Source organism: Oryctolagus cuniculus, chromosome 6 (genome assembly GCF_964237555.1).
Source record: "Oryctolagus cuniculus chromosome 6, mOryCun1.1, whole genome shotgun sequence".
NCBI lineage: Eukaryota > Metazoa > Chordata > Mammalia > Lagomorpha > Leporidae > Oryctolagus > Oryctolagus cuniculus.
In genome coordinates, this window is record NC_091437.1 from 120,646,761 (window position 1) to 120,662,013 (window position 15,253).

At 39.5% G+C, this 15,253-nt stretch overlaps 1 protein-coding gene across 1 annotated transcript in view; it reads right to left on the reverse strand.

Moving 5' to 3' along the window:
* Positions 1-3,041: 3,041 nt before the first annotated feature.
* The window catches only part of CFAP418 (cilia and flagella associated protein 418), a 31,176-nt gene continuing 18,964 nt past the window's right edge, over positions 3,042-15,253 (reverse strand). The window contains exons 5-6 of the mRNA XM_002710701.5: positions 10,267-10,362; positions 3,042-5,563 (exon numbers count right to left, since the gene is read on the reverse strand). Of these exons, the coding sequence (XP_002710747.2) occupies positions 5,410-5,563; positions 10,267-10,362 (250 nt within the window). The 3' untranslated portion in view covers positions 3,042-5,409. The remainder of the gene's footprint in view (positions 5,564-10,266; positions 10,363-15,253) is intronic.

Genomic DNA, 15,253 nt, shown 5'->3' on the forward strand with positions numbered 1-15,253 from the left:
AGTCTGAAAGCAGATGGAAGGGGAGAAGCACATCTGTAGGGGATGGGTAGGAAGGATGATTGTTGTACTCTACAATAGTTCTCAACCCTTTTGGTCTTGGGACTCTTCTACACTCCTAAAAATGACTGCAAACTCCAAAGAATGTGTTTTTGGGGTGTGTGTAGTGTATTTATTGTATTAGAAAATAAAATTAAGATACTATATATGCCTAAAAATAATAAGCCCATTATGCATTACCAAAACTTTATGAAAATGACTATCTTCCAAAACAAATATAGTGGAAAGAGTGTAATTTGTTTTACGTTTTTGCCAATCTCTAATCTCGCAGCTTAATAGGAGGCAGCTGGATTCTCGTATCGACTGCTTTTTCTCTATCTTGAGACAGACTGTTTTGGTTGAAACCTTAGAAAAAAATCTGGCTTCATGCAGACATGTAGTTGGAAAAGAGAATGGTATTTTGATAGTCACTTCAGATTGTGGTTATTTTTCTATATTGCATCAAAGCTTAACAAGGTCTAGTTTTAAAAAAAGTTTATTTGCTATGTAGAAACAAATCATATCAAATGAGCTTTTAGTACTCTGTTAAAATCCTCTGGCGCCGTGGCTCAATAGGCTAATCCTCCGCCTTGTGGCGCCGGCACACCGGGTTCTAGTCCCAGACGGGGTGCTGGATTCTGTCCTGGTTGCCCCTCTTCCAGGCCAGCTCTCTGCTGTGGCCAGGGAGTGCAATGGAGGATGGCCCAAGTGCTTGGGTCCTGTACCCCATGGGAGACCAGGAGAAGCACCTGGCTCCTGGCTTAGGATCAGCGCGGCGCGCTGGCTGCAGCGGCCATTGGAGGGTGAACCAACGGCAAAGGAAGACCTTTCTCTCTGTCTCTCTCTCTCTCACTATCCACTCTGCCTGTCAAAAAAAAAAAAAAAAAAAAAAAAAAAAATCCATTGGTCTGTCTTGCACTTCAAATGAATAGTCTTACTATATCATGCACTGGTCATTTGGCAATATTTGGTGATCTTCTAAATAGTATTGCATTTCATCACAAAGTTTCAAAAATTACTTGTTAATATCATCTCTAGTCTCATCAGAAAGAATTTAAGTATTGGGGAAGCTATCGTGCTCACAGTGGTAGGTACAAGTTTTCAAAATTTTAATTTTCACTTAGAATCCTGCCAGTTGTTTTCCTGGAAGTGACTTACTTTATTAATGTTCTGAATATCCATAGTTTGTTAGTCATTATTTTAAGCAAAAATGAATTCTGTAAAACTGGTAGTTTGCTCGGCTCACAATTCAGACAATTGCACAAGAGCTTTACAGATACTTCCCATTTAGTCACACAAAATGTTAAAAAGATGTTTTTGAAGGCTGAGATTAGTAAAAATATTTTTTATTTTTGCTATTAAGGATATTCTGTTTTTTTAAAAGAGATTTTCATTTATTTACTTTCATTTTATTTGAAAGCCAGAGAGAGAGAGATTGTTCACTCCCAGATGCTTGCAATACCCAGAGCTGAGTCAGGCTGAAGCCAGGAGCCTAGAACTCAACTGGTCTCCCACCTGGTGGCAGAGACTCAAGTACCAGAGCCATCTCTGCTGTCACCCAGGGTGTGCAACAGCAGGAATCTGGATCAGAAGTTGTTGCTCCCCCTCTTCATGGAGGAACGACACAGGACCCTGCGCTGTTCTTTTGTCTGCTCGGCCCTCCCCGGGTTTGCTGCTGGTTCTTCCCGGGTTGGCTGCCGTCCCTTCCACCTCCGTGGAAGGGTGGTTCCCCCTGGCCACTTTCCCCACTTCCGCAGGGGAGCGGCACACCGCCGGCCGGCTCTCTCGGGGGCTGCACAGGTGTTCCCTCAGATAGATGTTCCCCTTAGATGTTCCTGGTGCATGCCGTCTCTCCTCCTTTATAGTCCTCTTCCACCAATCCCAACTCTGCTACCCACACGCCGAGTACGCTGCTCTCCTCCAATCAGGAGTAGGTCCTACAGTTTATTGGTTGAACTGGAGGCAGCTGTATAGAAGCTGTTTCTCCCTTCTCAGCGCCATATTGTGGGAGAGCAGATGCATAGAATAAGTCTTAATTCCAGTAACTTAGTCTAGTCCGAGTTGCTCCCCACAGAAGTGAGGCTGGAACGTGGCCCCCTAGGGGGACCCAATCACTGTGCCAAACACCTGCCCCTATCAAGGACATTCTTAAATGAAACTGGCTCAGGAGCCAGGAGCTTCCCCCAGGCCTCTCACAGGAGCAGTATATTGCCTCATAAGATATTTTGTTAAAACTATAACAGCTGAGGAAAGTGTGCATTTTCAATTACTGTTAAATGCCATCTCAGTAGTATTGAATATGAAGACTCATTTCTTTCATATTTGAAAATATTAGGTGATGAGGTGGGCGTTGTGGTGTAATGACAACGATAACACACATGCCATCTTGGAGTGCTTAGGTACGCGGCCTGACTCTACTTCTGATCCAACTTTATGCCTATGTGCTCCCTGGGAGACAGCAGGTGATGGCCCAATACTTGAATCTGCCACCATGAAGGAGACAGGGATGGAGTTCCGGCTTGGCCCTAGCTGCTGTGGCCATTTGGGGAGTGAACTATCAGATTGAAGGTCACTGTTTCATTCTTTCTCTCTCATTTTGACTTTCAAATAAACAAAACTTAAAACAAAAATAGATATTACATCACTAAGAAAAGGAGGGAAAGCAATTCAGATTCAGTCTGAAGCCATCTTTTTTGGCCAAGGGAAAAGAAGGGTGCCAGGTTTACTGACATCAACTAACAGGGTGTGGATAGGCAATGCTCTATCAGCACCAGCTGTTCTTCCTGAATGTGGACCTGCTCCTCTGACTACCCTTCTTTTACATTCGCAGGTGTACACACACACACACACACACACACCCTTAAACTTGCAGCATGCTCCTCCTTCCCAACAGAAATAAATAAATCCTCTGTCCAACTGGATAGCTGGAAACCTTTTTCCTGATGTTTAGAAAAATTTAAAAAGACTGTCTCAAATTAATGCTCACATGAATAATAATGCTCACATTCATGCTCACATGAATATTTTATTATGAAATATAATAAGTAACAAAATACAAGGGAAGTTATTTATTATTTACTTATTTCAAGGCAGGATAAGGATCTGAGAGTACAATACCTTTCAAATAAAGTGGTAACTTGACTTGACAATAGGTACTTTTAAAAGTAGAAATTACAAATATTAAAGACAAATGGGCATAACATATTGAGAGTTTTGTAGACTTTGCATTTTAAAATTATAGTTGGTTAGAAACTACCCTTTTCTTCTATACTGATACAAAAGTTACAACTAGCACTAATATATCCATTTGCATATAAATATTTTCTACATTTTATACTAAAAACAGTACAATATTAAAAATATTATAAAGGCAACTGAAAATAAAAATGGGAACTCATATAAGTACTTTTGACACTGGGGATTATTATGATTATTATGTTATGGAATGCCAAATGTAGGCAATGTGTCTAAGTTTGAGGATAGTGATAATAAAATAATAAAAAGAATAAATAAAAAGATAATTTTATTCCAAAGTAGGTAAAAAGATTTTCAAAATAATTATTTAGTCAATTTGCTTGCCGGAATAAAAAGAAAATGCTATTATTACTACTGTGTATGCTTGGATCTGGTTTGTTCTGCTATTTTTTGGAACAGGTGACTTCAGTCCAAAACCCTCTCTATTTCTAAGGCAATTACACACAGAGATATATTTTGGGAAGTAAAAAATATTTACTGAAGAATAAAACCTCTAAACATCTGTAATACAAAATTGTGGGCATCAGCTCATATGAGATTTGTTCTGTTGCCATGCCTGACTTACCAGAGCAAATTTTAAAAGTATGCAGCTGTGTCACAGCTAGGACAAGGATCTGAATATTCCGTACTCTGGGCGGCTGGAAGGGCTTCAGCACAAGACTAGGCAGATCACGTCTCTGCTTCAGTCACTGCCTTTCACGTGCCCTGCGTCACAAAGTCGAACCACAGACTGAATGCCCATGGTAAAGAGTTTTCGGCAGGGATGGGGTTGTGGTGCAGCAGGGTAAGCTGCCTCTTGGGATGTCGGCATCCAATACTTAAGCAGGGGTTTGAGTCCTGGTTCCTTTGCTTCTGATCCAGCTTCCTGCTAATGTACCTGGGAAAGTAGTGGATGATGGTCCAAGTACTTGCGTCCCTGTTACTCACGTGAGAGAATGGAGTGGCGTTCCTGTCTTCTGGCTTTGGCCTGGACCAGCCCTGGCTGTTGTGGGCATCTGAGGAGTGAACCAGTGGATGGAAGATATCTTTCTGTCTCTGTCTCTCTGTCTCTCAAAAAAATAAATAATTTTTTTTAAGAGTTTTTGGTTGATTGGAAAGTCTTGAGAAGTTTTCCATGGGGCTGGGAGCTGGAAGTTTTGAGGGAACTGAATGTGCTACTATTGTAGGGATCCTTACATTTTAGTGATGTCAAGAAGGAGCCCAGTAGTTCACCTGCTGGTTGTTACGCTTTGTCTTTCTTTTCATGTACATACCTAGTAAATACTATAGCAACTTGATCCTACCAGAAAAGTCCACAGGCTGGAAAATAGTATCACTGCACTAGGTGGAGTTTTAGGAATTAAGGGCTGGAAAGTACTTGACAAATCCAAAACTGATGTATTTGTATGAGTATTTTTGTGATTTTTAGATTCATAACAAGAACATTTTCTACAGATATATTTGGTTAAATATCAAATTTAATAATTTCTTGTATCTAAATGAGCAAATGGAGGAAAAATAAGCCCAAACTGGTAACATATACTTATCATGACTGTGCATAACACTGCTTTGAGTTGGTGAGGTAAGATCAGATGTAAGGCAGTGCTTTTATAACATAAACTTATATTCCTGGAGCACATACGGTTAGCCACCGAGCGCTTGGTTTCTGCCAGGTCTACTTTATGATCTTTGGGAACAACAGAGCTTATTAGTGGAGATGAGGTAGACACCCTAGATGACCTCTCTTCTCTGGGCCAGCCTTATCCCCTGTATCTGCTAAAAAAGATGAATGTTTTCACTAAGTGTATTAGCAGTCAATACTGCAGTTGCTGATGAAAAGCTATATGGTTATATGAAACTCCATCACCGTATTTCCACTTAATAGGCGGTAGGCTAGCAAAGAACTTGACTACCTGTTACCTTACTAACTGAAACATCACACATCAGAAAGGAGTAATTCCAAAGTGTTACAGCACATTAGCTTCCCAAGTCCATTTGGTCTTCAAAAAATTGTATGGTTATGTTAAATGAAATCCACTGTCTTTTTCCAAATGGCGTGGCATTGGGCCTCTACCTAAGTATTACGATTAATGGAGACTGCTCTGGTGAGGGCATCTGTCTGGCAGGACATCTGCTTTCTTAATGCTTGCCACAAACCCAGCGAAGCAGATGATCCGTATGAAGTTCAGTCAGTTCTTCAATGGTTCTCCAGCTACACTGGCAGGCGTACGCTCGGGTTCCCTTCTTCTTCACCAACTTTGTTTTCAGTTTGTGAAATTCTGGCATGCTGTTCCTATTAGTAAAATAGCAAGGATTTAGCACAGTGGCTTTGCTCAGTCCTGAATGACCCCGGCCCCCAAATAGTTCCAGTTGCTTATTTTCCTATCTTGACAATATCTGAACAGTAAAAAGCCTGTGTTCCCTCACACTAACAACAAAAGAAATGCTCTGATGTTTTTCTTTCTGGTGGTAATTGCTCTGACATTCAGTACTTTTTAATGATGATCCTCTAGACCTATTTATTAAGGCTGTTCTGGGACATAATGACCTAAAAGGCTGAAAAATCACTGATCTGTCTTATCAAGGATGACGTTAGGGTGGGAAAAAGATGGTAATTCAATTCCTTCCTGAGATATTCGTTTATGTCATATTTTAAAAACCTGCAATCTGGCAAGTGGAGAGTATAAGAAACATGAAGATAAAATGGTTCAACAGATTAACTAAAGAAAATTTTCATTAATAGAGAAAAAGTGCCCATTATTTCTAAGAGTTGAACTCAGTGTCTTAGATTTGTTTCAATCATCTGCTGACAGCTACACTATCAGGAACAAAATCAAGGCCTATCCTGAAAAAAATGTTAAATCAATGAACAGAACCATTATAAAATACAATAATCATTGGATTTTATGCTACTATAAAAATAATACAGAAGTTAATTTTAGTTTAATTAATAAAGGAAATCAATGCTTTTCATGATATTGCATATACTGAATGTATGTAAACATTTTATGGGATAGAAAAACACCAAAATTAATAATAAGACAGTGAAAAAATACAAAGAAATGGTGAAATACAGTATAAATACTAAAAAAAGGAGAGCGTTCTTCATTGCTTGTGGATTTCACTACAATGGAAGGCAGGCTACAAAGTGCCCTCTGGTGGTCAATGGGCACCACGTTCAGTATTATGCTGTGTAAACCTCAGGCACAATTTGCGAAGTTAGATCCGAACAAAACCCGAGAGCTATTTTAGGCCAACCCTCCAGGTTTAGGAAACTGAACTAGCTAAGTCACTTTGCTAAAGTTAAGTGAACTAGGGGAAGGTGAATAATCTAAGTCTTACCAGAAAGAATAAAACCCCACCAAAACTAAGTTGGTTAAATGAGAGAAAACGTTCTTTATTCAGTCTGCAACGTATGTGGACAAACTTAACTTTGATACTTGACTGAATCCTTAATTAGAGATTTTAGTAATAGGAATAATGAATAGCCAGGGAACTAGTTAAGACACTTCCAAATGCTTTTTTAGAAGCACATGTAAGTACCTAAAAAGTTTAGAAATCAATTATTTCCCCTTAAAGAAAATACATGATTTAATGGAAAAATAAAAGCATTTTAATTAGTTATTGTGTTGGGTGGTCAATAAATATAGCTTGTTTCTCTCAGAAAGTTCTAGAACTTGTCAATTGTAAGATATTCTTATTTCCCTCATTTGTGAGATAAGGACAATAAAATAAACAACTACACAGTCTTTCACTGTGTAACAAATGTGCACCTTGACGGCATTGAAATAAAAGGCACCCTGTGTTCTGCGGGACTTTGAATGCAGTGTGCAGGCCTTTTCACTTGCCTCTGGTCACTGTCCACTTCTGGTTTCCTCCAGCGATTATTCCCCATCCTCCTCACGTGTTTCATCTACTTTCTACTCCCTTAGTTTTGGCAGATTACATCCTTGTTCTCAATTCCAGGCCACTAGATGGGAAAAGCCTTCAGTTTGTCACCTAGCTCTCTCTCCTCCTTGTTTATCTAAAGGTCATTTTCCATCTACCCACATACCTATCCCCTCTCACATCTGCCCTACCCCTCACAATAAGAACATCAAGGCATCAGCTGTTTTAACAAGATGATCCCCTTCCTCTGCATCCACTGACAGTCTTCCAAGTTGTGTGCCTCAAGAATGGCACTGTCTGTATCAGCTCCTGAACCAATGTCAGCAGCTCCTATACTGAAATATAACCTCATCCTTCAAATCTGTTCCCTCATCAAGGGACAGTACCATCGTCAGTACTAATTTTCTGGCACTTTTTCACCTCTCTACTGCTTTACCTCTTGCTATCTCTTGCCCTTGTATCCAAAAGTGTACCCAGTTCAAACCAACTGTAATCCCCAGAGATGCCACATGGCTTCACCTCTCCATCTTTAAGAATACCTCCTAAAAGAATACCAGTGTTCATCCTGTTTGCTAGGCAAACTCCTGATTACTCTTCAAGACTGTCTCAGGGTGGGGTGTATCCACCTTGCCTTATGATATCTTTCACATGTATCACATGCTGTGATACTATGATGTCTCTCTCTCTCTCTCTCTCAAAACTACAAAGACTTGAGAACAGAAAATGGGTCCTCCTCAACTTACAAGCTCAGTATCTCAGAGTGTCATAGACTAGGTACGAAATAGTGGCTGCTGGATACAGAAATGCAACTAAGCTGCACAAAATATATACGATGTCAATGATTTGTAACAGGATGGTAGAGACAGCCTTACTCTTTTTTTTTTTTTTTTTTTTTTTTGACAGGCAGAGTGGACAGAGAGAGAGACAGACAGAGAGAAAAGTCTTCCTTTTGCTGTTGGTTCACCCTCCAACAGCCGGTGGAGCCGGCACATCGCGCTGATCCGAAGCCAGGAGCCAGGTGCTTCCCCTGGTCTCCCATGCGGGTGCAGAGCCCAAGCACTTGGGCCATCCTCCACTGCACTCCCTGGCCACAGCAGAGAGCTGGCCTGGAAGAGGGGCAACCGAGAGAGAATCTGGCGCCCCAACCGGGACTAGAACCTGGTGTGCCAGCGCCGCAAGGCGGAGGATTAGCCTAGTGAGCCGCGGCGCCGGCCGAGACAGCCTTACTCTTTAGTCATTCCATTCTCTTGCTCCCAGACATATTCCCTTGAGGGCTGGATAGTATTTCCTACTGATTTAAATAACTACTGGTTTATTTTTAACAGTGTAATAAATCTTATAGTTGTCTCTGTTTTATCTAAATGTATTTTTTAAAACCAGGTTGCCAGAGTTAGAGTAAATTGCCTGTCCCTAACGACTGAGACACTGTAAGTTCCGCAGGTGCCACCTAAGTCACCCACTTCCTTATTTACACCTGGGCTCACCACCATTTTGATGTTTTATGTTAGCTGTGTAAGAAGCCACGGTTCATCTCGGTGATATGGGTTTATTAGCCATTTATTAGATTAACTAGAGGGCAGAGGGCTTACGGAAATGAGAAAACACAAAAAGAACTTGGAATTAAAAGTGAATTTTTCCAATTTTAAAAGTGGGCTAACCTAAGAGTAGGGATTCCTGATCTGGGATTTTGGGACTGTACCAGGTTCTATCTTGGTTGAGAAATGTGAAACACCTCAAGTTATAGTTTTTTCAAGTATTTGTATTTTTGAATTGTATGTGTGTTTATGAAGAGGATTCAAAGCATTCAAAGGGGCTCTTGATATGAAAGAAGTTTAAAAAATATTAAGTTAGGGGAGAGTTCTACAGATTTACCTGAGAATAGTTGTGGAAGAAAGTCTCTCAGCCTGTTCTTCATACTATTGAAAAGTGCTCCAACATATTCTCATTACTTGTATCTGAAAACAGTCTTTGCTGAGGCATAGAATCTGGGGACCAAAGCTGCCATGCTATAGATATTTCATTAATTTTTAGCTCTCTATTTTTATTTGAAGTAATATATTAGGTATGCAGCAAGTATATAAGAATAAACAAATTATAAAAATATGAGTAAGACACTATCCTGACCACAAGGATACCAGGGGTAAATGCTCCAAAGGTATGAAGTGCCGTGGACACATTTACTTGCAAGCTGACATAGTGGTAAGGGAATCATGGAAGATGCATAGTAAGTTGTACTCTGAGGCACAGGTGGGGCTCAGGCAGATAAAATGGTGGGAGGGTGTCCTAGGAGGTGGAGAGCTTACACGAGGAATGGAAGTATGGAGTAGCTAAAATCTCATGGAAGTGAAAAGTACACTGTGGGAAAGCAAAACTGGATGATGGATGGATGGAGGCTGAGTCTGGGGGGTGGTGGTGGGGGACATGGTAAGGAATTTGGACATTATCCTGTGGGCAGGAAAAGTACTGAGCAAAAGAATGGAAAACTCAGATCCATGTTTTAATTCTGAGCAAAAGAAGGATGATCTGAATGAATGGACTATAGATGGAAATATTAGAGAAGAATGTCTCATCTAGAAATAGCATATGTTCATCTAGGCTGACAGCAGACAGATGGTATAATGGTTTGAATGTCCCCACCAAATGCATGTTTAAATTTAATACTCCACTGTGAGGTGTTAAGAGTGAGACCAGGTGGGACTTTTAAGAGGGGAATGACTCTGTCCTCACTAATGGCTTATCACCAAGTGGCTTTGTTATAAGTGAGTTCTCTCTGGCTAGCTTGCTCTGTCTTGCCACGTGATGCCCTGTGCTACTTCGGGATTCTGCAGAGTCCCTACCAGATACCAAGCAGATGCTGGCTCCATGCTGCTGGACTTCCAGAACCATGAGCTAAATAGTCCCTTTTCTTTATCAGTTACCCACTTTGTGATATTCAGCAACAGAGAATGAACTCACACAGATGGAAAGGAAGAAATGGATGGGAGAGCTATATCAAAGAGGTAGAAGCTACACGATCTGGCTAAGTCCACCAAAAGACAATACTACAAAATAAGATATACAAAGTTCTTTGGTACATTTTTCACAGAGGGAAGGTCTTCAGAAACATACCTGAAAAACAGATAATCACATGATTTGTCCCACATACAGTCATTGTAGCTCACTACCCTGAAATCACAGGTTATACAACGCAGATGGTCACATGCCCTGTTCAGAGAAAGAGAAATGTGTATTAAAGATTATGGGTATGCTTAAATATGAAAATATGGTCATTTATAGGCTATGAATATGGTCACACATATTACTAAACAACAGAAAGTAAGATTAATCTAATTATACATATTTACCCTAAAAGATTATTTATATATCTAAATTTTTAAGTTAAATTTCTGTACAAGCCTTCCAGTTTTACTAAGATCTTGCACACTGGTACATACATGCACACATGTTTATTATACAGATATAAAATAAACAAAATGGATTTGTAGATCTTCTCATCCAATGGCTTAAAAATTGTGTCTGAGGAATATCTTCATTTAAGCTAACTTCTTTAAGTGCCTCTCTTACTGAAATTCTCAGGGATACCTCTATCAAAGGATGCACCACACTCCACTGAAATGAGTCTGGATCTCCCATAATTGACTTAAGTGCTGGGGCAGCATTTTGTTTGTTTCTATTTCCCCATGACCTGGTAAATACATTCACTCACCCACTTAAAGAAACTACTTGCCAGGAGCCTACTGGTCATGCATATTTTTATATAATGTGTACTTGCCAGGAGCCTACTAGTCATGCACATTTTTATATAATGTGTATTTTTCATATGCTTTATGAAGACCCCTTGCATGCATAGATTTCTGAAAGATTTTGTACCAAAATAAACTTATCATTTAATTTTATTTTCCATGAACTCTTTGAAGTACCTTTGTATTTACTAAATAGTATCTTTAGGAGAAAAATAACAACATAATGCAAAGTAAAAAAAAAAAAAAATGATGGGGGAATGGGATGGGCATTTGGCCTAGAGTTACGTAGCCCATACAAGAGTGTTTGGGCCTGGTTCCTGACTTCAGCTTCCTGTCAGTGCAGACCCTGGGAGGTAGTGGTGATAGCTCAAGTAACTGGGTGCTAAAACCCTCTCAAGAGACCTGGATTAGGTTCCCAACTCCTGGCTTTGCCATGGCCCAGGTGAAGCTGTTGTGGACATTTGGGGAATGAACCAGTAGGTGGGAGTGTGCGCTCTGTTTCTCTCTGAATTTTATAATATTTATTATAAAAATAAATAAAGTCTTAAAAAATTAAAAGGAAATAACAGTTTTCAAGATACAAAAAAAGTACAGAGTAGAAGGAAATGCTTTCAACACTTGGTCAAATACTTACATAAAAGTTGCTTGCCAACTAATGATAAAAAGGATAAACACACAATACTCTATCTCATTAATATAGGCAGTAAGTAAATAACAGTGGTTAGGAGCATGGACTATGGAATAGATTGCCTGGGTGCAAAGCTGACTTCACTATTTATTACCTGTATAACTGGCCAAGTAACATAGCTTGTGACTCATTAATTCTCATCTGTAAAATGGGGGTAATAAGAGTACTTATACATTTCATAGAATTAGTATGAGGACATAATGAGATAATATTGGTAAAGTGCTTATAACAGTGCCTGGAACATAAAGTTTGTTAAGTTAAAATATTGTATGAACTTGAAATGTAAAGCAACCATGAGATAAATTTTTTAACCAATTAACTTAGCAAAAATTGCACTTTCATATATTGCTGGTGGGTATATGAATTGCTATAATGTCTTTGGAAATTTTGGAGTTTTTTTTCCTTCATACATTTCTCTGTCACCATTCTTTTTGTTCTCTTTTTCATGTATTTTTTTAAAGATTTATTTATTTGAAAGGCAGAGTTAGAGAAAGAGGGAGAGACAGAGAAATCATCCATCTGCTGGTTCACTCCCTAAATGGCCACAATGGGCAAGGCTGTGCTGAGCTGAAGCCAGGAGCTTGGAACTCCATCTGGGTCTCTCATATGAGTGACAGGGGCCTACGCATTTGGGCCATCCTCTGCGGATTTCCCAGGCACATCAGCAGGGAGCTGGATTGGAAGTGGAGCATCCAGTACTCAAACTGGAGCAAATAGGGAATACTAGTGTCATAGGGGGCGCCTTTACTGCTATGCCACAATGCTAGCCCTGCCTGAGCATTATTTTCAGATTAAAATTATACTGAAGCACTGTATCAGCAACCCGTTTTGGGAAATCTATCAGTATATAAGCATATATTTTAAGAATTTTTACTTTAGTATCAAAATAGTAAAAATGAGGATACCACATGAATATCTATCAAAAAAGGAGAAGAGTGGAACCGATCTTGTGGAGCGGTGAGTTAAGCTGCCACCTGCGATGCTGGCATTCCATATGAGCTCCAGTTCAAGTCCTGGCTGCTCCATTTCCCATCCAGCTCCCTGATAATATGCCTGGAAAAGTAGTGGAAGAAGGCCCAAGTACTCGGGCCTTTGCCACCCACATGGGAGATCCGGATGGAGTTCCAGGCTCCTGGCTTCAGCTTGACCCAGCTCTGGCCAGTGTTAAGTATTTGGGGAATGAACCAGCAGATGGAAGATTTCTCTCTTTCTCCCTCTCTGTAATTCTTCCTTTCAAATAAAAGGAGAGGACTGAATAATGTGGAACATTAGGAAATTGATAAAGAGAATTAACTAGAATTATCTACTGATGTGAAGGAATATCCAAAGCAAGGTACACAGTAACATATATCATGGTAATCTATTTTTGTAAAAGCAACAACAATGAGAAAAGTTCCTGTATCGGTGATTATAAGTTTGTAAGAACACAGGTCATTTACTATTCAGCTAATACTGGCTGCCTTAGGACTGGTGAGAATGAAGGGAAGGCAGGGAGATGATCTTCATACATAAAAAATTTTTTTCAATAGCATATAGTACTTCTGCAATCAAAAATCAAATAAAACAAATCTATCATTACATTTTTTCAATTATTTTCCTCCAAAATTCAGATATATTAACTTGGAACTTACAAATATATTTTGGCTTGAAAGTATCATTAAAACTGCTTTATATTTCTAAAAATATTAACAATCATAACAGTAACTAAACATTTAAAATCTATAAAAGTTCCATAAGCAATTCCATATTTTCTTTCAAAGTGTTAACAATTTATGAAGTCATATTTGTACATATGAAAATTCAACACAATTATATTCATATACATTTGAATTCAGATTTTGAATGTACAAGTCAGGAAATACAAAATGATGGTTCCCAAAGCTACCATAACTTGCTTTCTTATGCATATGTAGTTTATTACATTATTGCACAGAGTGTTAACTTTAATGCCTTAATACACATTTGTAATTTTGCTGAATTACTGCTGTTGTGGGAACCATAATTTAGAATTTCCTGACAGTTTGTATGTGTAAAATTTCAACCATAATGTTAAATACAGCTTTTTAATTTAATTTAAAATTTAGTAGTTTATTTAAATCTATTCACACTACCATATTTTCCTTTGAGAAAAATAAAACTAACTTGCAGCTAAGAAATCATTCCACTGTCACAATTCACTCTATTAGATCATAATTAGCACCAGTCTATGGAATAATCCAGTCTTGCAAGTAGTTTAAGAAATAATTAGGAGAGTAAAATTCAATTGGCTTGAAATAATGCTATGGCTTTATCTATGCCAGTTATTAATGCCACCACATTTTCAACTATGATTCTCCTTTCCACTAACTGGGTAAAATATTCAAATCTTTATACTTTTAAAGTCTTTCAGTATTACCCTCAAAACACAGGAATCAGATAAACAAACAGGCAGGATAGACTCAATTCCTTTTATGCCCCAGGCATGTACATCAGTACTTAGTTTTAGGACTTAAAATGTATTTTTCTTCTTTAACTACAGATTCTCTTTGACTCACAATGGGGTTAGGTCCTGATAAAACCATTTTAAGTTGAGAATGCACTTAATACACCTACCCTAGCAAACGTCAGAGCTTAGCAACACACTACTCTGGACGGTGTTGACTGTTTGCCTTGTGATCATGTGGCTGCATATGCTGCTGCCTGGCATGCCACACATAGCTAGCCTGGGAAAAGAATAAAATTCCAAATATGGTTTCTGCCGAGTAAAGATGCACCAGCATAAAATCGGAGAATCATAGGTCAAATCATTGTAAGTCAGGGACCATCTGTATATAAATGCCTATTTAGGGGCTGGCTCTGTGGTACAGTGGGTTAAATCGCTGCCTGCGACTCTGGCATGCCAAACACGTGCTGGTTCAAGTCCTGGCTGCTCCACTTCCCATTCAGCTCCCTGCTAATGTACCTGAGAAAGCAGTGGAAGAAGGCCCAAGTGCTTGGGCCCCTGCCACATACACAGGAGACCAGGATAGAGTTCCTAGTTTTGGCCTGGCCCAGACCCAGCATTTGTGGCCATTTGGTGAGTAAACCAGTGGACGGATCTCTGTCTCTCTTTCTGTCTCTCCCTCCCTCTATGTCTTTTCCTCTCTAACTCCTTATCTCTCTGTAACTTGCCTTTCAAATACATACATAAATAAATCTAATATAAAGTGATGATTGCAATGAAAGATAAATTGTCAGGTCTGTTCCTTTAAAATGTGGAAGGAATTCATATATGAAGGAGTCACCAGCATCTTTGTCAGCTAATAAATAGAATCACCTTTTTAAAAGATGTTTGTGGTACAAATGGCCACAATACAGCCCAATATAGACTTCTGCCCAGACTCTGGTTCAGTTAAATCCTATTGGATCTACACAGTGGGCCTAGGGAGTCTTGATGTTTTAGTAGTTTGAAAATAACAGCAGGGGCTGGCGCTGTGGCTAGCAGATAAAGCCTCCACCTGCAGTGCCAGCATCCCATATGGGTGCGGTTTTGGTCCCGGCTGCTCCACTTCCAATCTAGCTCTCTGCTACGGCCTGGGAAAGCAGTGGAAGATGGCCCAAGTGATTAGGCCCCTGCACCCGTGTGGGAGACTCGGAAGAAACTCCTGGTTCCTGGCTTCAGATCGGTGCAGCTCTGGCAGTTGCA